Here is a 24,891-nt window from a genome sequence, read left to right as displayed (position 1 = left end):
GCCAGGCTTCCATAAATACACTTTGAGTGACCTCCATAAGGAACAGATGAAGATGTGAACTTGACCCTTTCTAATCAGTTTGCTGCCTCCTCCCCAAGTCTACTTCACTGTAGGAAGGAGAGATATCCAAGAAAAGCCAGATTTCCATGGATGTCTCCACTGAACCCTAATGTTCACCTTGAACATTAATGTCTCCAATGAACCCTAATGAACCACTGCACTGGTTCAAACCTAGATCCTGTCATCAATGGTAGAAAGGGACCCCAGCCAATCTCCAGAACACAACCTGTTACAGCAGACAGCTTCCAACACCCTGCAAAGGACATCCTGCTTTTTCCCCATCTGACAGCAGTCCCATAAAACATTTCTTGACACCTTCTCAACTTGAAGACACAATGTGTTTTTTTCCTTCACTGATTGTCTCAGAATGATGAAACAATTCAAATACTGTAAAAGCATTTATTCCCACAAACTCTGTTAGGAAAAACAGATATTATTTGTACAATCAGTGTGTTGTAAAATGCCAAAGACACCCATTTGAGTAGCACTTTTCTTAAGGACAAAAACACTTCTGTGATTATTTTTATGACATAGTTTTTTTAATAAAGCTTTTTTTCCTCTTTTTTTTTTTACCCTTTTGAATTAATAGCCTGTCACAGCCACAGCACCATATCTCTTTCAGTTTTAAGTGCTTAAAAGTGAGGAAACATCCTTAGAATTTGTTAAACTCAAGATTTGATTATATGTTATTAGGACAGCTAAGGAATATTTTTATACATTAAATCCCTCTCTAGGAGACAAAAACATTAGCAATGCAAGACACTCCTGATGTTGCTCAAATAAATTCCTGATGCCCTTAATCTTAGCTCAAGTCTACACAAACTACAGCAGCTTTAAAATAGTAATAATGTCCTTTGCACTCTGTATTTTCATCATCTTTTCAGGGCAAGTTCTGGATAAATACCTCTGGAGTGACTCTGCTTCAAATAGAGAGCAGTTTAACCTTACAAACTTTCTTGTTTTACGAAGTATCAGCTGTGGTCCACACCCACACACTCTACTACCAGTTATCCCTAAAAATGACTGACCTTGAGTCATTATGTCCTGTCAATTTGGCAACCTCAGGTGGAATAATTCTGTTTAACCTAACTGTGGTGGGATGACCTTGGTGAGCAGCCAGACACCCACCCAGGCTCAACAGGACAAAGGAGAAAACAGAATGCACAATCTTGTGTCAACACACAGAGAGTAATTTACCAGTTATGTAATGGGTAAAACAGGCTCATATTGGGGGGACTATAATGTAAATTATTGCCAATTAATTTAGAGTGGGATAGCAAAAAGCAAAGACAAAATTATTGAAATAATACCATATCCCTTCTTTTCCCATACTCTTACCTCCCACAACTCTGATTCTGCAGGACACAGGGTGATGGGCAATTGCGACTGTGCTCAGTCTGGAACAGCTCCTCCCTTCTGCTCCATCCTCTTCACACTTTTCCCCTGAGCCAGCCTGGATCCTCCCACAGGCTGCAGCCCTTCAGGAACTACCCACTCCTCTGTGGGCTCTGCATAGTCTGCAGCTTCCTTTAGGGCAGCCCACTTTGTGGATATTTGCTCCAGCACAGTCTTCTCCAAGAGCTATGGGGAATCTTTTCCAGAACTGCAAGTCCTTCATCTACCCTCCTCTGACCCTGGTCCTCCCCCTGCTGTCTCACACTGTTTTCCCCTCAATTGGTGCAGGGCACAGCTTTCCCCTTCCTCAAACAGACTTTTCCTGAGGCAGCACCAGCTTGGCTGTGCCCTGGAGTGGATCCACTGGAGCTGGCTGGAGGTAGCTGGGTCAGGCCCCTGGCCTTTTCTCCTAGAGGCCATCCCTGCAGCCCCTTCTCCTGGGCCATCAACCTTGCCAAATGCATTCACTAGGAAAGAGGGATCACCACTGCCAAAACCTCTGTGCCCAGATCTCCCTACACACCTCCATCCAGGGGAGTGCTCATGTGAGTGAGGCTAATGCTTCCCAGTCCCATACCTACACTGGGGGCACAAAAAATGGCTTTTCCAGTCTTGTCAATGCAGCTCTGTTCAGCTGCAACTATCAACAGGAGTTTATTTTCCCTTTAAACTAACTGGAGAGAGATGGGACTGTCATGGTTTGATGCTGGCATAATGTCAGTGCCCCCATGAAAATATATTCTCCCTCCTTGACCACAACCTCCCAAAAAACTCACTTCCTTATCAAACCTGGACACTGACCTAATAAACAAAATGAAACAACGATTTCAGCACTGATACACCTCCCAGTAGTTTCTTTGTGCTTTCTCATTTTTCTACAACTTCTGGGGTAAGGTGTTAAAACAGAAAACTGTGCTGCAACACAAACCAAGTACCTTGTGTTTTCTCTCCTGAATCATAATAATGGTGTTCTGAGATGGTTGTTCACTCAAGTAAAAAGTTATCTCCTGGCCTGGCAGACACCAACAAGTTGCATGAAGCAACAGAAGAATGAGTTAGTCCTCTGAATTGACACCACTGCATCTCCCTCATCTAATTGACTGGCTCTTTTATTCTCTCTTTCAGTGTAGATATTTCATGTCCCTCTCCCTCTGTTTCAGTGTTTCTGTGGAAGTACAGGCTGTGGAGGATTCCCAATGACATACCTATCTCTGGCTCACTCACAAACTGCAATGCCTAATAAGGGTACCTCTGTTTCCATGGCATCTCAGAATCATCAATGGGTGGCTCGTCTCTGCACAGCACAATTTTCATTCAGAGTAAAATCCTCAAACTGTGAGCACCAAGAATGCCATAAAATGCAATCCCTCTTCTGCTTAGGGTATTTACAGCTTCACAGCTGGTCAAGGTTTGCAGTCATCATTCTGTGCCTGGTTTTCAAGATACAATACAGACCCTTCACATTAATTACATATTGTTCCCTAGAGCAAAGTCACTTTTCTCTGTGATTTCTCACAGGCCACAAACACTGATGTCACAAAATAGATAATAAAGCATCCACATTAGATAATAAGAAATTAATACATGTTCTGCTCTCTAGGCTTAGGCAGATATACAAAATTGTGTGCTAGAACAACAGAGCTGCTTGGGCTGCTTCTTTTTGGATGGGTCGGCCAGGTCACAAAGAATATCACAGTAAATACCATTTTCACTAAGGACTCATTAAGGAACAATTCATTTGCTTGTTGCCAGAGGAATAACCCTAATTGGTTCTCTTCAGCAGTTTACAACTTCCCTACTGTTATGGGGCCCTCATCATCTGCACTAACACTTTGTCTAAGGCTGATGATTCAAAGTCACATTTAGGCCCACACAGTTCAACAAACAGTGCCTGTTAGAAAAGTGTAGGATTAGGTATTTTGACAGACAATCAGATATTATTACTTCAAGTGTTTTTACCTTGCTAAAGAAACCCAACAGGAAATTAAGAAACAGATTCTCTGAAGGAAGCAAATCATATTTGATTTTTCACATTCTGAGGGCATTTGGTTGTGCTGGTTTTACCTGGCACACAATGCCAGAGTATGTCAAGAATTTTCAATTTTTGCTTCTTCATTACATCCTTAAATTAGCAGCCTGAGAGTCTCCTCATAACCCTCACTGCCTCAGGATTTGTTTGTTCTTGGTTCAGGTAGCATCATAACTGATCACTTACCTAATCCTCATTATTTCTGAAGTTTTGAAAAATAACACAGCCTGGGAATAAATATAATTAGGTATTTATCAACATCTGTGATATGCTTTTGGTTCTTGGCTTCTACAGAAATATCTGGAGACACAGATTTAATCACACTGGGCTGGCAATTTATTGCACTGTTCTTGAAATGTTTTGCTAAGTACCAAATTCATTCATAAGATAAAAATCCCTTGTGCCTTCCAGTAGTCCAAAACAAGGCCACTAAGAAATGAGAATTCAGTAATTTTACTATTAGCTTGAGAGTTATCACAGACACTGAACCATAAACATCTTAAAGTTCTTAATACCCTTTACTTCAATCTTCAGTCACTGAATATTTCAATGGCACCAAAACTACTTCACTAAAGCACCCTGTTTAAAAAATTCTTTCCATTAGGACTCAGAAGAATATAGATATAACATTTTCCATGAACATGAATGTGTTTAATGCCTTTGCTTTTCTGCCTTGTTATCAAACCTGACTCAGTCACAATTCAGGGCCTGCAATCATTACTGAAGACAACAGGTTGAGTATTTAATTGTTTGCAATCCTTACCAACAGTGAATGGAAATCAGCCTGGGACTGGAAAGTGAAAAGCTTTGGGGTGTTTTTTTGTGGTTTTTGGTTTTTTTGGTTTTTCATCAAAACCCTTAATTTAAACAAATTGATGAAATTTCAGCTTGCTCTTTGAAAAAATGGTTTTTGTACCAAGGGATATTTGTCAAATACCATTTGGAGCCATTACTATAAAATTACAGAGGAATTCCCATTATAAATGATATTTTGTAGTAATAAGAAATAAAGATGTGTTAAATATGAGCATAGTGTGGGAATATTTAAAAGATTTTTGATTCACAAAAAGAGATAAAATTATGAAATTCTTCCCCATATCTGTGCTTTATTTTTTGCAAAAGCAAAAGTGTGACCTGCATAATGGCTGTAAAAAAAATAACAAGCTAGTCATAAAAAGAAAGTCTACAGAAAGCAGCATGTGGTGGTTTTATTTAGTGTGGCTTTTAAGTTTCAGGAAAACAGATCAATATAGATGATCAAAAGTGAATGCTAAAAAAATTTGATGCCATGAAGAAATTCCTCATACTCTTTATTCCTAATTATCAGAAGACACAAAAAAAGGTGAATGTGAGACTAAAGAAGAAAACACAACTTTCAAGTAGCTCAGTTTTTGTCCCAAATTTTTGTTAACTTTTTCTGATCTTTGGATTTACCCAGTTGTGGCAAATTTTGGGCAGGAGGGAATGGAGGGGAAGGAAAATAAAAAGAAAGAAAAGCCTTGTCAGCAATGGTCAAAATCAACTGTATGTCCTTGGCCATCTTGAGCCTCTGTATCATCAAGCAAGTCAGAGAACTGGTTGTGCTGTGTGCAGGATCTTCAGGGGAACATAAATGAAAGAAAGACCTTGTAATGTAAAGCACTAAGCTGGGCAACTTGAGGATAGTAACACAAAAATGCTGTTTGACTGGTCTTGATTTACTTTTCAGATTTTCCTTTTTTAAGACTAAGATCTTAACTAAAGATAACAAAAGCCAAATAAACTGCAGTGCAGCCAGAAGTTCCTGATTTTTACAAACAGGTGCATCTTGCATCCTTATTCTGATGCACAGATGCTCAGACCATAAAGAAAAATTTTAAAAAATGCAAGCAAAACTATTATTACTTCTCTTTTCCCATTTCTGGTAAAGCCCTGATTTCTCTTCCTTTACATCTCCATTTCAGCTCTGCCTGTTTCATGACTGCATCACTGGGTCTATCATGTCCAGCTCCTGTGTTCATATCCTCAGTTCTGCAGTAAATCTCATGGATATTTTGGAGCTAGTGGCATAGATCAGGAAAGATCCAACACCACTGGTACCTTGTAGTTTAAGTAATCATAGAATAGTTTGAATTATAAGGGACATTTTAAAGGTCATCTATTCCAACCTCAGCTAGACTGAGTTGCTCAGAGCCCCCATCCAACTTGAATGTTTCCAGGGATGGGGCAAGCACCACCTTTCTGAAAAACTTATTCCCATTTTTTATCCCTCTCACTTGCTTTTTCATTAAAACTTTTCCTCCTTCAGCTTAAAACAATTTTCCCCCTTTTCTTATCACTTACAGAGCCTTGTAAAATGCCCTTCCTCAGCTTTCTTGTAAGTGCCCTTTAGGTAATGGAAGGCTTCTCTGGGCCCTCGCCAGAGCTTCCTCTTCTCTGGGCTGAACAACCCCAACCCTCTCAGCCTGTACTTGCAGGAAAGGTGCTCCAACCTTCTGACCATCTTCATGGCTCTCCTCTGGACCCACTCCAGCAGGTTCATGTCTTTTTAGTTTTAGGAGACCCACACATGGAGCCAGTACTCCAGGTGGGATCTCACAAAGGCAGAGTAGAGGAAGAGGTTAAAATATTTGATTTCAGGGATATGTGGTTTAATATTCTGGGAAAAAAAAAGAAAACAAAAAAACAAAAAACCAATAAACCAACCCAAAAAACCCCAACATCTATAAGTGGTAGAGAGAAAGGATACTCTTTAGAATTTATTATTAAGTATGTCCCTCTCCAAATTGTTAGTAATCTTAATTCTGTTACACACTACGAATAACTAAATTAAAAACCTACAAAATGTGAACTCTGGGTTTAGAAGGACAAAAATATTTCCCTCTTTGCTAATAGCCTTAATTTATTAATACATTTTGCTTAGATACAATATGTCTTTTTATAATGTTTTCTGGCAGTACATAACCAGATGCTCACTAACATCCCTTGGACAATTTGACTTCCATATGTGCCTTTCCTTATGCTTTTTTTGCAAGGCAATTACCATTCATTCATCAAATGACTGTCTCATGGAAAACCCAAAGCCCTTTCATTCCTCACCTTATGAGCTGTTTCCCCTCCTCCTGCCCTTCTCCTCATTCTAGTGGATTTTTAAAAGGATAGCTTTGACGGACAGAGAGAAAGAGCAAAATTTTCTTTTCTTTGTGCCCAGCCTCTCATAACCCTTGCCAAGATGGTCAGACATTTCCCTATGCTGTGGGTATTTCTCAACTAAAATTTCAACCTTCTTCAGGAGGAACCACAAACTGAGTGAAGCAGCAGGTGACCAGCAGCAGAAAGCCAAGAGCTGCCATGCTACACATATCTTCCTTTTGTCAGAAAGAAAATTCAGGGCATGTCAGGATGAGCTCATTCAAAGCTAGTCCTGGGGTGCTGGTGGACAGAAAATGTACAGAAGCAGACATGGATGTAATGACACCATAACACATTTCAAAGATCGTGGTTTTGGCTAAGACTATCCATTAAAATAAATTTTAAAAACATATAATCATGGCCTAGCCTCAATTCAATGATTTGCAAAACTAACAATCTTTGTCTCCACCATAACTTATCTCCTCCCATGCTTCTGCTGTTGAGCACAAACTGCAGAGCTCACAACAAAAAAAGATCTCTTATGGTTGACAATGCAGCACTGCTTCTTGCAAGGCTCCTCCAAAAAGCACTAGGTCCATGCACAATTTTATTTTCTATTAACAGGACCATTCTGACCCTCATGTCATTACTAAAATTACAAGTTTCTATGAATAACATCCAAAAAGGTCAATCTCCAGTCTTCTAAACCTCATTACTCCTGGAGTGTTAGGCAGCTGTCATTTCCCTCCTCCACAAGTTTTCCTCACTTACTTGAGCCTCTCCCTACCCTAATTCCCTTTTAATCCTGTAAGAAAAAGGCATTGACTGAACTTGCAAGTGCTTAACTTAACAGAGGCTGATGGGAATTGTCATTGTTCTGCCAGACTGCTCTAGCCCACATCCTTAATCTCTGTTTTAGCTTGTCACCTCACATTTCTTATTTCCTGTTTTTTCCTCTTCAGTTCATGTAACCAAGTATCAACATACACTCTGATTTTTATCTATTCTTTGCTGAATTAATATTTTACCACACCTGAGGTACATATCTGTATATCTGTGTGGAAGTGAGTGTATTTTTCTTGTATTGTCACACTGCCGAGGACTACAGATTCTTTATCCTTGACTAGGATTAATAACCAGAATTATGTGAAGGAGCGCATACAACCAGATTCCACCTCAGTCGAAAAATAACCTTCCAGAGTTTTCTTAATTATGTCTGGCCAACATATGAGTGACAACTCCCTGTGCCCTTGCACACCTTCTAGAACACCCTCCCAAGAAGAGATTTGAAAACATGCATCCCATATCTAAATATAAGGTGAAAGATGCCAGCTCTATAAATTACTTCAGGAAGACAGAACGGAAGGAAGATTTAAATGTAAGGATGAGAGAAAATCTGTGTGCATCAGGCAAAGGATGTACAGATAAACACACAACTGGATATCTGCATGTATCTATAGTAGAAACATCTGCTGGTTCTTATTGCTGCTTCTCTCTTCTTTTTCTGTTTCCGTTCCTTTGCTTCCCAACCCTCTTTATTGAATGTAGATGCTCTTTCCTTATTATTATTTTTCTTATTTGATTACAAGTTTCTAAGATAATAAAAGGAAAGGAAAATTAATATATGGTTTCCTCTAGTCTCACCAGATCTACACTTTCATGACTAAGTTTCAACTCAATTCTTAACATTTTAAATTGTTATTTTTAATAATAGGCATTTTATACCGAGCTTGCTCATTAGACAGGCCTGTATTACTGTAGGTCTATTTATAATCAACAGCTGGCTCCACCTAGTGTCCTATTAATTCATCAGTGAAAGAGAAAGCTAAAACCAAATACTAGAGGGAAAACAGAAACAAACTATAAAATCACTTGTCAGCTGGGTGATGGCCACAGACAGCATGAAGTTACAATTACTGGCATCTCAGGGAAAAAAACATTTTAAGTAACTACTGCATGATTGCCAGCCAGCACTCCAGAGACGTGAAGAGACTAAGCAGCTTCAGGAGTATAAATATAATATATGCAATCTAAAACAGATTTACTGCTATCCTGACAAGAAGAATGGGACTTAAGCTGTTTATAGGGGTTACTCCCTCTATGGTTTCCCCATGATCAACAATGAGAAAGTATTGTTAAATTTAATTGAACTTCTATGAAACAGAATAAAATTTTATTTTCATCAAAACTACAGAACTATTTCTGGTTATTCATACCCCACAGTGATCCTCTCTGTTAATGAGTACATCTCCCCTCCCAGCAGTTACAAAATCATTTAAAATGTCTTGTAGGTGATCAAAACAGGGAAATGCTCAAGCTAAATAACACCAGCTATTAGTTTTACTAATCCTTACATTCAAACTTTCCAAAGGCTGGTTCACTGCTGTGTATCTAGAAACATCTATCTTTCTAAAACTGTTACAATTTCACTCAGCAACATTTAGTCTTTAACAGCCTGATCCTTGTTGACAAGACCACACAGAGTACAGCCAACCAAGTAATTTAAGATGAAGTCAGAAAAGTGAATATCCAGTTGGACAAGAGACTTCTTGATTATCCCCTGTGAAAAAAGCTATAAATCTAATGAAGAATGGAGTTTACATAGAAGAAAGCATTTTGTAAAGCAAAATGATCCAAGTAATTTAACATGGTCATAGCCTGAGAGCTATCAGGCAGTGTTTGAGTGGTTGTTGAATCTCTGAATAGGAAGAAAGAGATTGCCTTACATTTACAAAGCACTACTTTCATTTCTGTGATCGAGGGCGATCCACTCTGATAGAGCTGATGTTTGTTTTAAACCTGTTCCTATCACCTGTTCGGAGCAGCTCAACCGTTTCACCCTAGTGGTGATAAAATATATTTCAATATATACAATATACACTTAATGACTGTTCACCGTGACAGAGAGGGAGAATATATATGTTGTGGAGGGAGAGGGGGACAGGAGGAAGGATCATGTAATAAAAAAATGCCTACACCAAAGAAAACACCTGTAAATTTTCTCAAACTGTCTCAAAATATTCAGTTAAAAGTTCTGTTTGTGACCCATCTAAAGTATTCACAGCTAGATTCAATTATTACATGAAAACCTCACAGTGCAGCACAGAACATGAATTTAAAAAAATGCACACAGAAATGCTCTCTAATGTTTCAAAAATAAGAGAATACTCAAGTTCTCAACAGTTAAGCAGTTACTGTCATTTCTCATTAACAGCTTTCAGAATCTTGTCTGAAACAAGTTGATACAGAGAAATTAAGAACAGTAATCAAGCGAGAAATGACAGACCAGCTGGGTAGGCATCAAGTTGGCAAAACGTGAATACAGTTCAATAGCTGAAACAGATGCTGGAGTTGTTGAGAAACCCTGCAGGAGATATTGATGTATTTTCTTTATATAATTCTGAACAACCGGATAAATGTCAAGAGCTAAAAACTGATGGGGAATAAAACCTGTCATAAAAACTAACTGTAAAGCAGAGACATGCAATAATATCCTTTCATTATACCAGAGCATTCAGTGCATGCATCTTCATTTCCTTGGAATTCCTCAATATGCCAATATATCAATCAGAGCTTGCTAGTGAATCAGAGGGAGCTTTTCCCAGTCTTGTTTCACATTTGTTTGTTTCTATCTACCTGAGGCTTCAGAGACTTAGAAAATACTTTATTCTTCAGTCTCATCCTAACAGAACACTCTCAAGCAAGCAAGCAATTCCCCGAGGCAAGCAGGAAAGAAAGAGTAACACGAGCATAAATGAAACTGCAAAATCCATTTTGCACGAGGAATTTTGTTTTTAGAGTTTCAAGACCTCAGCAACAAATCCCCTGTCATCAATGACAGCTCATTCTAGCATATGCTTTGTCATGGTCAGTTTCTAATTACATTCATAATGATGCAATAGCTTTGATAATCCTACCTTCCATGCCAGCTGCTTTTCTTGTCACTCCATCATGCCAATAAGTTGGCTGCCGTAACAAATCAAGATAGTGCAAAACAGCATCTTTCCCCTGCATCTGTCATCTTCCTGAAAGCATTCTATTACTGCCGACTGCTGGGAACCAGAAAGTCTATTTGAATTCCAGCAGCTCCCCTTTCGCATGATTCAAGTTAGGTTAGGTGGGCATGCCTAACATGATTCTCTCCATCATTTATTATGCAGCTGCTACACCGTCGGTGTGGTAACCACTCTGACTTTATCTGATACGTCAGTCTTGCAAACCTCTACCTCCGTGCAAGCCCACGAGCCACAGAAGCATCTTGCATTTAATGAGCATTCTCCCTGCCTAAAGAGAGTGCATCTGTAAATCTGTTTCAAATCCTGCTGCTTGTATTGTCCTCTAAGGCTGATGCAAATGTTTGAAGATTTTCTCTCTTTTTTTATTCTCACGTTTTTTCTCTTCAGAAAGCTCTTCGTGCACGCTTGAATTATTCAGCTTCAGCTAAACGTTTGCTGATTTGTGTCCAAGCAAAACAGCACCTTCCCGTTGAAACTCTCTGCTCGAAAGCTACTTCTGAATAACAGTGCTGCGCGTTCAGGCTCTCAACTCTGTTTCATTTTGAACGTGGCTTTTATAGCTACACCTCGACAAATACATTTAGTTCTTTTCATGCAATGAATGGCTGTATAATGAGGGAGCTGTACATTTTTAAGCAATTTATCTAAGCCTGTCTGTAGGTGACACTTGCGTTTTGTTCTTTATACATTTTAACAGTAAGTGGATAGCTCTGTCACAGCGTCTTGATATTCTTAAAGTGGTAAGAGCACCACCATAAGCTGCTTTTTGCCAGCCTGTGGAGGACACTTTCAAATGACAGAGTTTGCTTAACTGCTTCTGAGTATCGTGAATTAAAGGGATAGGGTTGTTTTGTTGTCTTTCTATTTATATTTTCTGTTGAGTGGGGGAAAAACACGCTTGCGTCAGTGATTTCAAAAGAATATTAATAGAAATTGACATCTACACATCAATCATCCTCCAAGTCAAATTAGCTGTCTCTCCTCCCACCACTTATGCCTGCAGTTCAGAGTCAAGGCATTTCATCTTTAATGTTTCTGGTTGCCCATAAGCTGAATAAACAACCCCAGCCCCACAGTGGAAAGTTTGAATACCTGTGAGAGAAAAAAGGGACAATTCAATAGAGGCAACAGCCTGGCTTAAACCTGATAGTTAACTGAAGTAGTGAGGGGAGAGCAAGGACTATCACTGGAGTAATGCCTCCTTCCTCAGTTTTTGCACAATGGCAAAAGAGGAGAGAGGAAGGGTTAAAAAGGCTGAGTCCCCCAGGAAAGCTTTCCCTTATGGCAGCTGTCAGCTCAGCATCACTCACCAGTTCTTGTATTCCCAGCTCAAAAGACTCATAGTGTTTTACTTAAGCCTCATTTCTCTACTCAGATTATACGTATTGAACTTTTCTATGGTTGCAATCCCTCCCCACCCTGATAGCCCCTTCCTCCCCACAAATTTCGAGTATCAGTAAAGTTCCTCAAGGTCTTGGCTCCGGAAAACAAACCTGAAAACATGGGCTCAGGGGAGATCCAAGTCACAGAAAGTAAATGGTGAGGGGGGCAGGCGGATGGGGAAACTAAATGTACAAAAACCAAAACAAAGCAAAAAATAAAGCCCAAACAAACAAACAAAAAAACCTCCAAAACAAACAAAATCCAAACCAAAAAACCCAAACCCCAAAAAGAAACCAGGAAACAAGGTAAGAGGGTTTCCTGTTTTGAAAAATGAGTGGAAATAAAAAGTCAGAACATCTGATATCCCCCTCTAGGACTCCCACAGGGGTGTAGCCAGTGGGTGCCCCTGCACAGCGCTAAGCACAGACCCTGGGCAGAGGGGCAGGTTGCTGCTGGGCTGCTGAATGAGAGAGAGCTCCCAGCCCTTGTGGGAGGGATCTGACTCCCTGCTCTCGCCCACATCCAAATGGCACAGCTGACACCTGAAGGAGCTAACATAGCATGGTGCCGCTTCTATATGTGATACTGTATTTATTCCTAGCATGCTGCCAGAAAATGCCTTTTTAGAGATTTCATGTAAATAAAGTAGAATTACTACATCTGTTCCTCTGTCTGTAGCAGCACGTATCAACAAGCTAATTTTGCATTCAAGGCAACAGAGACAGTCCTATCATATAGTTGCAAAGTGCACAACTATAAAGTGCCTATCTGAAAATACTGTCAGCTCCTTCTCGTTCACAGTTCAAGTCATTGCTGAAGTGAAACAAACCAGGAAATGAATGAGGACTGACTTTGAAGTCGCCATCAATTCCAAGTACATAAAAGGATATGCTTAATATTTCACACTTCTAGCTGCATTATGATTTTTAAATCATAGACACAGCAAGAAGGAATTTACATGGTATTTCACGACAGATGAGTTTGAGCACATAGATCATACAGCTTGTATTTGCAGGGAAGATCTAAAGTATTCAAGAACTCAACCTAGGCTTAATTTCTAATTCAATGGATTTTAAGATGTGCAAGATTATAGATTAAAATATCCAGAAAAATATTTTCATATGTTAGTGAGACATACAACAATGAAAAGAGAATGGGAGCATCTGGTATGGCAAAATATACTTTACCAGAATCCTATCCCACCCAGATACCTTAGAATTACAAAAAAGGAAGAGAGGGAAATGAGGGAACGATGAAAAGTGTTTCCAGACAAATAAGCATGGCATTATAGGGAGGACCCACTGTGGTTTATCTTCAGTATTACTGCCCTGCAACACAGTACACAGTGGATGAGATACAGTTCAGCCACACAGACATTCCTAGACACACCAGGTCTATGGGGAGTAGCCATTTTTGTTCTGGGGGGAAATAAAAAACAACAAAAATCCCCCAAATATTTCAAATTATCTTTTTTGGAGAAGAAGGAAACTGCAATACACCAGTGTTTGTATCTTTTGTGTGCACTAGCTGTATAGAAAAACAGCCCAGAGACAAATGGAGAATCTGGGAGGAGAAACCAGTATCAGTCATTCTGTCCACATACTAATAGGCCAGATTAATAGCTGGCTTTTGTCTCTAGCTTTTTCTGCATTTTTCTGCACAAACAACAGCCGTGGTTTCTGCATATTGTAAGTGGATTCAGCATCTGCATAGATATAATTATAGCAACCCACCCATATGGAATGAATTGCTTTAGAGAGAAAGCTCCATGGGTTGCGCTCCCAGAATCTACAATAACACAAATACATAATTTTTTGTCTTATACAGATCTGTCCCCAGTTTGGAAAAAGCAGAAATAAATGACAAGTGGCAAAACACTCATCAAGTGGTATTCTGCTTTTCACAGTACTGAAAACTCAGTAGGCAGAGAAACTCCAGCCTATTTGGGTGACAACTCTCTTCCTAGCCCATCTACAGCTTATGGCAATGACATATCTATTTGTGTTAATTGTTTCACTGCTACTAGAGGGACTGATTGGTGCATTCAGGGTGCTTGAGTTCTAGTGTGGTGGTGCGAGTACATGACAGTGGTAACTAAGGTACCTTGTAGAGCCTCTCCTTGATGCAATTTCTTTTTTTTTGTTGTTGTTGTTTATCTCTTTGGAAGCACCAGTGACTCTGACCAAGCAAGAGTAAATAATGGATCACTGAAAAATAGGAAGCAAGCAGATTGGCCTTGACCTTCAGCTCTACATGATGCTCTACATAATGCACTCTCTCCAGTATGCAGAAATGAATGCTGATTTTGCTTAGCAAAAATTGTTCATTTGTTTTGCTAATATATCTCCTGGAGAAAGTCAATTTCTCTTCCCTTTTTCCCTGCCTCCCATTATACTTAGGTATTTCATGCCTCTCCCAGTGAACAACTAATTCAATCGATCAATCATGCAAGAAAATACGTTAATGATATACTGTGCATGTTTAGATTAATAAACGCCTCCAATAAAAGCACTGGGAAGTTTGTTTGGATAACACAGACAGGCATTATTATTTCTTACTGTTAATCATTCTATATTAACTACTTTTCAATTATAGGATTTCTGATGTATAGGAGCAATCTGTGCATAAACAGTCACTTTCCAATATAATTAGACACACCAATACTTTCATTTTTATGACAATATTTCAACCATTTGGAGAGGAAAAGTTCTGACAATTTCAGCAAATGTAGCTTTGACTGCTCAAGATTTAAAAAAAATTACTACAGACAAGTGTATTAAAAACTGAAAACTAAAAATGCATAAAAGTTCATGTCTCTATAAACCAAAAGGCCAGTGCCACCATCCTCTCCACAAGGACGCTTACAAGCCCTTTCCATGGAAAGGTTCAGAGAGGCCTCATCATGCAGACAGGACCATGGTGTTGGCCAGAGAGAAGTTTGACATGTGTAGATCTCTAGTCATCCAGCCAGGAACCTGACAGACATCCCAGGAGCTGAAACTTTCAGGGGTTTAAAAATTTTTGCTCCCCTGCATCATAGTTATTTTTGCTCCCCTGCATTATCCAGTTATTTTTGTGCAGAATTCACCTTTATTTTTTTAACTGAATTCCAGGTACATGAAATTCAGCTGGGTCCAGGCATTTGTCATAAGATGAAAGCTCAAAACACACTGATCTCAAAATGTGTTAGGAGGACTCATGACCAACCATTTGAAATAAGATTGATCATGTTTATGGCAATTTTTTTCTCAAAATTTTATTACAGATGTACTTACAACAGTAATGAATGATTTCCTCAGCAAGAACAGCATTTCATATTACAGGACATTAAAAAGTTATTCACAAAAAATGCTACAGAAACAGTTCTCTGAGATGCAGAGCACGGCACACTAAAAACTGGATACTCTACATTAATTCTGAATATTGCTGTGTGATTTAGTCATCTGAACACTGCTGCAAATGTGGATAATATAATCTCTCACATGCAGTAACTATTGAGGATTTTTAATGTCAACCTCTGCTTACGTCTACAGATAAGCCAACACACAGTCTACATTTGGTTCTCACATAGCATATGTATTTCAGTGACACTGAATTTAAAACAGTAGGTTCTAGCAAGAAAAAATAAATCTGGTTAACTCATTCTCCAAATATTTAACACACATCAGGAAGCAGAAACAGAGTTTCTCTATTTAACACTCAGAGAATTAGTGACTTTGAACTCTTAACCAAATGTTCCCAATCTTCCTCCTTAAGCAAGGCTTGTATGATCTGTTAGCACAAAACTGAGGAGTGACATGAAGTTCATGCTAATTACATAAAACATGTATTTTGTTCTCTTACAACTCATTTTAAATCAGACTGATAAGAGCTACACAGCTTTAACCTTCTTCCATTTATACCCTGACTTCTTCAGAAAAAATACATAGTTCAGCAGTACTGCGCTTGAAATAATTACTGACTTAAGCACCTTAATTTGTTCATTCCTTCCTACAGTTGCAGTCCATGTATAAAATGATGTATAACAGATGTACTGGTAATTAAAAAAATGTCAAAATTAATTAAATTCAAAACAAAATCAAACCACCCAGATCCAGCACACACCTTACAGCCTGCCCTTCTGTGCAGCCCGTGGGCCAGCACTCAGCTCGCTGTGGTTTTGACTTCATCAGCACTCTCATCTGCTATAGCTCTCCAGCAAAGCATTCCATGTTTCTCTCAATTTTCACCAAATGCAGATGATTGGCACACAAGCTAAATTAGGGAACTAGCTCAATAGCAGTTGGTCAATAAATGTTTTGGAGATCACATGCTTTGAAATGTGTTCTATTGGTTACTTCTACTGCTGCTGCAGATATATTCTGCTTTAGTGGTATTTCCAATCCACTGTATTGGTTTTCTGATGGATCATTAACCAGCTGGCAACATCCATACGACAGCTATATATAACAAAATTAATTAAAGCAAATTCTGCGATATTCCCAATTCCTGTAATAGGTCAAACTTATTTTTTCTTTGATAATTTTTTCCTGAATTAATTACTTATGTTGTTTGGGTTGCATTAATATTAAAACCAGATTAATAATGCTGATGAAACTGCAACTGCTAACACAAATCCAAAATCTCCAAAGATGGCAATTTAGAGTTCTTAACAGGCAACTTCTAAGGTTTTGCATTTCAGTTGAGTTTAAGTTAAAATACCAGGTTACTCTGTGACACATGTCACTAAATGCCAGTATTTTTTTCAGAAAAAACCTAGCCAGACCCTCAAATAACAAAGCAAACAACCCAAATAGAGAAAACTTATCTAAACCATTTTATCTGTAAAATGTTCCCAAAACCCCCAAGAATATAGGATGCAGAAAGCAAATTCCTTAATACTCAGTGAACAAGCCTGGCTACAGAGTCTGGTGTTCCTGTTGTCTGGATTTCTGTGCATGTCAGCAGTTGACTTTGTACCACTTTCACCCCTTCCTGGGATAAATACCATAATGAGAGCTCTGAATATTAAAATCTTCACATTTTCTCTTCCTGTAATAGGAAATAAAGCTACACAGCAATATTAGAAGATGTTTTAATATATATTTTAAATTAAAACAAAATTAAATCCATGGTGGTTGCCTTCCACTCCACAGCAGACTTACTGCCTTAGAAAGGAGAGTTCTCCCTGAGGTGTCCAGGGCTCTTGCCACAATCCAAGTTAACAGTGGGGGCCACAAAGAAAAGCATCTCATACCTTTCCTACCCTCCCTTGTCAGCAGAAATAACATACTCCATAGTTTCTACACCTGTAATTGAATAATCTGTTTTAGCTTTGGATGTTTAACACTGGATGTCCACTATTTTGTTATAATATGCATAAAATATAGAAGGACAAACAGGACTAAGCCAGCTTGGTTTCTCTGGAAATTAATGTATACACAAAAAAGCACTTGTAGTCATAGGCTCAGGGGATTTTTGTGTATGTTTGTTTTTATATGGGATTTGAGATAAAAATCTAAATGTGAAACTGAAGCTGAATTCACCATCCACAGCTCCTAGTGCTCAATAACCTTCTCAACTTCAGCACCGAGACCTTGAATGTCCATTTTTCAATGAACGTCCTTTTTCATGAAAAGCTTGAAGGAGACACTGTGCATATTTTATTAATTTCTTTTTAATCCCCAGAAGAGTCACAGAACAGTGAATTATTTGGGCTGCCCTGTAGGCCCTGGTTGAAAGGGCACACAACAGTAACTTAGCAGCCACTTCAGCAAGAACCTTTTCTCCCTCAGCCAGAACAGAAAGCAGATTCAGGAGAAGGTGAGACCCTTAAAGAGTCATTTCTCAGACAGGCAGGAACTGGGGAGCCCCATGGCCTCAGCCCTCCCCACCCCACACCTGGCGTGGCCTGGAGCCACGTGAGACCACGGGCACTTCCCAAACAGACAGGAGTGACGGAGTGCCCTGGGTTGCCTATATGATGCTTTTATCCCCAATTGTCTCATTCTGTTTATGCAGAATAATAAGTTTTGTACCTTCAAGAGTGTTCCAGAGAGTGAAGGGGGGAGAGAAGAAGCTGCAGTTTGTTTTCAGACACTGCACTCCTCCTCCACATTCCTGCTCCCGACTGTGTTGTCTGCAGATGGACAAACAGCGGGACAGAGCTCTTCTTTTGCTTTTTAGTTAGTTAGCTAACTGAGGCAGAGAAGTTCCCTGGACTGTTTTTTTTTTTTTTTTTCCCTTTTTCTTTGGACCTCTTGAAACTGCTCTGGCCTGAACACCCAGGAGAGCACTGGCAGCTGCACCTGAGGCCCACCGGGCCGGGCCAGGCCTGCGACATTTCCAGCACTGAGGGACTGATCAGAGACTGAGTGAGCTGAGCTTCAACCCGGGGTTTTCTCAGTTTGTCATCTCTTTTAGAGTGGCAAGGGGTCTCATTGTTTGATATTGTTTTGGTTTTATTGTTTAATTAACAGGGGTTTTTTCCACCTTTCTCCAAGGAGGTATTTTTTCCTCCCCAACCAGTTGGGGGGAGGGGCCGATTGGATCTGCTTTTTTCCCACTGGAGCTCCTTTGGGGGATTCTTCCCCAAATGTGCTCTAAACCTGGACACGGAGGAACGAATGACTCTCTGCATTGTGATGGGGTGATTGATGCATAACTCACAGATTAGTTGAATTAGTGAAACTGTGGCCTAATTAAACCCTCTCTCCTGCATCTTGTCAAACTTCCAGCATATCTAGGACGCTGAATGGCACCAGCGAGCAGGGTGGCAGCTGCCAAGGATCACTTTGCCTGCCAGGCTTCATTTTTAACACTGTTTTGCATAATATCGGAGTGCAATCAATTTTGTATTGTATCAGTACAATAGCTGAGATTTTGATTATATCAACAAAGTATACAAAATAGCTCAAATTTTAGTTAAAACAATTACAAAAGGTGAATTCTTAAACCAGGTGCTGCACATGGTATTATGTGAATACATGTTCCCTGAGCAGTTAATATTTATTTTTTTAAACTACTTATAATTCAGGGCATATTTACTAAGATTACAAAACATATTACATTACTTGATTCAAAGTATTTTACATTACTGACCCTTTTTATGCAAAAAATGCAGAATTTAACAGCATCATTATCAACAGAAAGTATTTATCTTGCAAATTTCTCAGGAAAATATGAGTTCAGTTGATACAAACAGAACACCAGTTCCAGTAAAAGTGACAGACACCTACCTCAACTTCCACTTCACTGGGGTGATGTGCAACATGTGGATGCTGCTGCATGCAGCCTCCCCCCAGTCATTTTGGAATTACTAGATCTAGTCCAAAGGACAGAAAATTGTACAAAAATACAAGCAAAACAGTATCCCAGCCAGCAAACACAGAGGCTGCAAAAAGAAAGGTTCACCACACACATGGTACCCTAACTCCAGCATGCAGTTCAAAAATGTCAGCAACAGCAGTGGCACCTGGGAAGATTTAGTGCCTTCCTCTCATCCAGACACTCAGCAATCCCTGATATCTGTCCTTTAGAAAACAGCAAGTACTCAAATTTGTAGTGAAATCAAACCTGCCCAGAATGCAAAAGCCATGACTGTCATTGTGCTTGTCTGCTTGGAGTGCTCATGACAGAGGACTCACTGTTAAACTTCTCTTTTTTATTCTTTTGCCTGCTTTCACAATTTTAGCTTAAAACTCCATGTGTTGGGGTTTTTTTCTTTGTGTAGTTACCCAAAGACATTTTATGTTCAATTAGGAAAACCTGGAAGAGAAAGATGTTTAAACACCATTGTGCACAGAGGTTTCCTGTCACGGAATATTAACTGCCCTTTCCCATAAGGTCCTACTCACATCTTTTCTCAACAGGAACAAAAAAAGCTCAGGAAAGATGCTTCCTTGATGCAGGCACAAAGAATCTTCAAAACCATTTCAGGCTTATCCCTCTCTGACTTTAATATATGCACAGTTGGAATAACAATAGTTGGTGCCATCAATACATTCCTGAAACTGTCTCCATGTCTGTCAACACTTCCCAATTAAATGCTTTTACTTCCCAAAAGTAAAAGCATTCTGCTTCTTCTCTGGCTGGCAAAATGGGGCTACATTATCAGTGAGAAAACATCCTTTTGAAAACCATCAAGAAACTGTTGTATGAGCACTCTTGGTAGGAACAGAACTCAGCTCTTGACTTCCAGGAACAGTTTTGGCCAAAAGCCTCAATTGGCATCCACTCCAGACAGAAAACTGGGGAGAGGGGAAAGGGAAAGAATGCCATAAAGCAACTCCCATCTTCATCTCAAGGAGAAAACTAAGAAATGCTCTGAGGCCTAAATCACATGTATAGTTTTACAGCTAGACCCTTCAGCAATATTGAACACTACCAAAGCTGCAGTTCTCTCTACACCTGCACATATTTCTAGTATAATCTTTTCCAAAGATGGCTGTTCAAAGGTCTACATGTGCCTACTAAACCAGAATGAAAAATTAAAAAAAAAATCACTTAATTAGTGTAGTATGGCTAAGGCACAACCTGAGTTAAACCAAAGGCAGATAAACAGCTATGAAAATATAATTATTTAATGAAGTAGCTTAGTTTTGTCACAGTTTATCACTTCATGGAAAGTACTGTTCAACTGAATGTATTATGTGAGTACATCAAAAGTTCTCTTAATTTTTAAGCACACTGTGGATTGAGAGTGACTCATTGCTGTGAGTATTGGAATACTTGATCTTTAAAATGTGTGATGTGAATGGGAAGATGTGACAAGATACAGTTTCTTTTTGCTCTATGGGATAAGTGTAACACAGTCACTAGAACTTTACAAAAAGCCCTAAGGCTCTGAGTCTCTGTGTGAAAGGACTTGAAATTTATGGTGAAGCAACAGATAAAGAGTATCTTGAGAACATTAAGGGACTTTTTTTCTTTTCTGGGATATTGTATGCTTTGCCTGTGGCATCATTCCAAGAAAAGTTAGGCAGCTGTAAGATTTATTGGCTGGGACCAGAGCTTAAATGCAATTTTCTCTCATCACATTCACACAAAGATATTGCATCTTCCTGTACCTTCCTAGCTAAGAATGGCATATTTAATTGTTTCTGTGACAGGTTCTGGTTGGGGGTTTTGGGAACTCGCTTCTATTTCTGTGTCAAATAACACCACAGCACTGCGTACAGTTCCACTCCCAGTGTGCATACTAACGTGTGGAAACCTAAAATTTGTTTACAAGGAGCACTGATGTGAGCAAAATTTGATTGCTTGAATGTTTTCAGAAAGCAGAACGCAGAAGTTAGACAGTGCCTAGAGCAACTGGGTTTAAAATCAAGGAAACAAATCTAAGAATCAGAAAACTTTTAGCTTGGCTAAAAATACCCAAGTTCTAAATTACTTTTAAACCAAACTCATTAAATAGTATCAATTATGTCCTAGAACACACTGAGGAATGGCAGTTTATTAAAATGTGGCTGAATATGGCCTGTAGCCATAGGACAAGGAGTAGTGGTGTTAAACTAAGAGAAAGCAAATTCAGATTAGATAAAAGAAGACTTTTTTATATAAGGGCAGAGAAACAGTGGAATAGCTTGCACAGAAATGTGGAGGATGCCCCATTACTGGAAATATTCAGGGTCAGGTTGGAGGGGCTGAGAAACCTCAGGTTGGAGGCTCTGAGAAACCTCATCTAGTGGAAGAATTCGCCGGTCATTGAAGGAGGTCTGGACTAGATGACCATTAAGGGTCCCTTCCAAACCAAGTAATTCTATGGTTCTATAATTATAATATCAATTGTTAATAATATGCAATTATAAAATTAAATAATTGCTTCCACATATATCTATTTCTCTACACACACATTTAAAATGTCAACATTTCTAAGGTGGACACATTTCTCCCTTACCCTTCAGAGCCTTCAGCTTCACTGCTGACTAGAACATGGTTCACAAGAAATGCTGAATGGACAGACCAAAATTCTGACTGGCTGTACCCCCTAGCCAGTGGAGTCTCATATTTCTGTTTTTAGCTGACAGTAATAAAAAGAAAAAATAAATTAAAAAAAAACATAAATCCAGATGTCTTCATCAAAAGCTCTGGCAGCAGCCTCCTGACACCCTGACTAATAAAGTTCAAATATTAGAGTAAACACAGCTAAGAACTACATCAGTTTTCAGCCAATGTCTAAGCTATTGGACGTGTTCAATAAAATGGCCGAAAGAGGACTGGAGAATTTCTTGAGAATAGAAAAGAAAGTGAATTTCCATAAAAGTTTTACCTAACAGGTTTATCAAAATGTGCCTCTTCCTTCAAATACTGTTCCAAGCTTCCCCACAGATACCAGATAGTAACCAAGAAATTAAGGATCTGCCTTATAACCCAGGCCAATCACTATTTCTGATAGTTTCTGTTGATCAAAGCCTGTGGCATTTAACCCTCTTCCTTACATTTAGTCCCATTCTGGACTGAGAGAGAGAGAACCTGGAGAGAACATGGGCTGCTGACTGGCCAGGCAGAACCAATGACATTTATAGATTTCCTTCTCTATTTGTCACATCTGAATGACAGCAATTAAAATTTTATTTTAAAAAATCCCCCACTATATCTCAAATAAAAAGTTGACTACCAGAAAATACATAATAGGAGGAAGAAATTTATGAATATTATGTTTAATCCTTCATTCTTCCTAATACCTTACTGCCTTCCCTGACAAAATAAATCAAAGCAACATCTACAAATTCTGACACAACATCTCTGCAAGATGATATTAAATGTATTTTTTTTTCATATGTAGTGGTACTATGTCTATAAATGTCCTCTGAAATGGGTTTTAGGAGATTATTTCCTTGATTGCTAATGAGATGACTATCTCCATATATTCTGATCTGAAAATACCTGTGAGTTATTATTGCTGCTGCTGCTGCTCATGCCTTGAGAACAGCCAGCCTGCTGTTGTTGTGCTGCACATCATGAGCACAGGGGTCCTGCGCTTTGCTGTCGCAGACAACTTTTATAAAAAATCCTTTCCTTAGGATTTTTCCTCCTGAGAAGTTGTGAGGCCTCAGGAACACAGTGTAAACAATGATTACCTGCTGCTGTGGAATGCAACAGGTGCAACTGTGATAAATCAAGCCAAATTATAAAGCAAGCCTTCTGAAACATGAAGTCAGATCCTCATCTCTTCCCTCATCCTAAAACCCTGTGAACACCGCGACATTTTGCCTTTCTTCAGGAAGCACAACTGAAAATTTGTTTGTTCCAGCCTTAATCAGCATCTTTCCTCCTCTCATGGCAGAGGAGCACATTTTCAGTGAGAACCCTGCACCCTACACCAAGCTGCCTCCTTAGCAATGCTAACAAACCTCTCGCCACCCAGCTCAAGGCTACCTGTCTTACCCAGTGACACCTCCATGCTCTCAGTGCTCTGACTAGTCCTGATGAAAGGGAGGCTTAAATGAAGTATGGATTTTCCTTCAGAGGTCTTCTGAACAATACCTTCACATATTAGTAAGAGTTTGGGTTTGAAATTGCAGTCAGAAAAAAGAAAAATGCTCTAAAGTAAAGAGCTACACTACTTGTTCCTCCCCTTTTAAGGGCAGGGACACAACATGGTTCTGTTTAACCCGGCAGAGGAAGAATGTGAAATAATAACAAATATTTTCAATTATATTTTCATATTCATAACACAATAAGAGAATGAGTAATACACTTTGCTTTCCATAACCCTGAGTAGCCAACATATGAAATGCACCTTCTCGTTGGCCAGGCACTGGTGATTTCAAACAAGAGGAGAAGGAGAAAAAGAGGCTTGGAAGAGGATGATGTCATGTTGTGCTGTTTCTGATCTGGTTATCTGAGGGGTAATAATGTCTCCATGTGCAGTCACAGCAAAGAAGGCAGGAAAAAGAGATTAAGAAGGGCAAAGGGAGATGGGACTGGACTAGTTCCTTTTTGTAGCTTATCCTGGTTGGCACACTTGGGGCAAATATTATGTCTTTGCCATACAAAAACACATCATTACAGGATCTCCTTCAGCAGTTATGGAACACTGTTTGGATAAATGACTGCAGTCACCTTCAAATCACCTACTGGGGAGAGCTACAAACAAGGACCATTGATGGAATCATGCCCAAAACATTGCCACAGGGAAAGCTCAGAACCAGCCTGAAATTAAGCACTGAAGATTTACTAAAGAGAAAAAAAACTACAAAACCAAAACAAACTAACAAACAATCAAAAAGTCAAATACTTAAAAGGTCATAGCTGAAAAGAAAATCAGGTGCTTTTTTTAGTAGGTAAAATAAGAAATCAGAGCCAGTTTTCTGAAACGAGCTAGAAGCTAAGTTTTTTAGAAAACATTCTGAAGGAATTAGGATTTCCTTCATTCAGTGAAGTTTCTTTTTCCCAGAAAAATACCCCAGGATCAATTTCTGCTTCACAGTTGTGGCAGTGGGATGACAAAAAGGAATGACCACACACTTTTAAAAGAAAGAATCGAAGACAACTTTGTTTCACTAAAGCATTAATCACATAATAATGAATGCTTATTAGTCTGCAATTCCAGAGCCTAAAGTTTATTCCCATTTAAAACAAAATACTCTCCCACAAACTGCATAATAAATGCACCAAAAATTATGGGCTTTGAAACTAGAGTGAAGATTCATTGAAACATGAAATAACTCATCTGCCATGGGAAAAATCTAATTGAGATTAGGGAAAAGAAGATCTTAGTAAGAAGTATTACATTCAGAAAGAAACAAAAACAAGGAGACAAATTAAGATTGATTAAGGGAAGATAGTTTTAGAATTTATACTATTTCAATTTTTATATCTCTGAGTGTTTTGGTGATCAGATATGCTCCCACATTTATAAGAATAAGAATTCCATTTTTACCACAACTAACAATAACCTTTTATGCCTTTTTA

At 39.0% G+C, this 24,891-nt stretch overlaps 1 protein-coding gene across 3 annotated transcripts in view; it reads right to left on the bottom strand.

Moving 5' to 3' along the window:
* DMD (dystrophin) overlaps window positions 1-24,891 on the bottom strand; it is a 1,146,493-nt gene that overhangs the window by 1,031,885 nt on the left and 89,717 nt on the right. Inside the window, exon 1 of one of the 3 annotated variants that reach the window (XM_074534577.1) lies at window positions 10,513-11,201. The exons of 1 other annotated variant lie outside the window; for it this stretch is intronic. In XM_074534577.1, the coding sequence (XP_074390678.1) occupies window positions 10,513-10,609 (97 nt within the window). In that variant the 5' untranslated portion in view covers window positions 10,610-11,201. Of the gene's footprint in view, window positions 1-10,512; window positions 11,202-24,891 lie in introns of those variants that run through there. One more of the 3 variants, XM_074534568.1, reaches the window with a different exon arrangement.

This window comes from Zonotrichia albicollis, chromosome 2 (genome assembly GCF_047830755.1).
Source record: "Zonotrichia albicollis isolate bZonAlb1 chromosome 2, bZonAlb1.hap1, whole genome shotgun sequence".
Classification (NCBI taxonomy): domain Eukaryota; kingdom Metazoa; phylum Chordata; class Aves; order Passeriformes; family Passerellidae; genus Zonotrichia; species Zonotrichia albicollis.
Note: the sequence above shows the minus strand (reverse complement) of the source record. Positions and strands in the feature narration are given on the sequence as shown.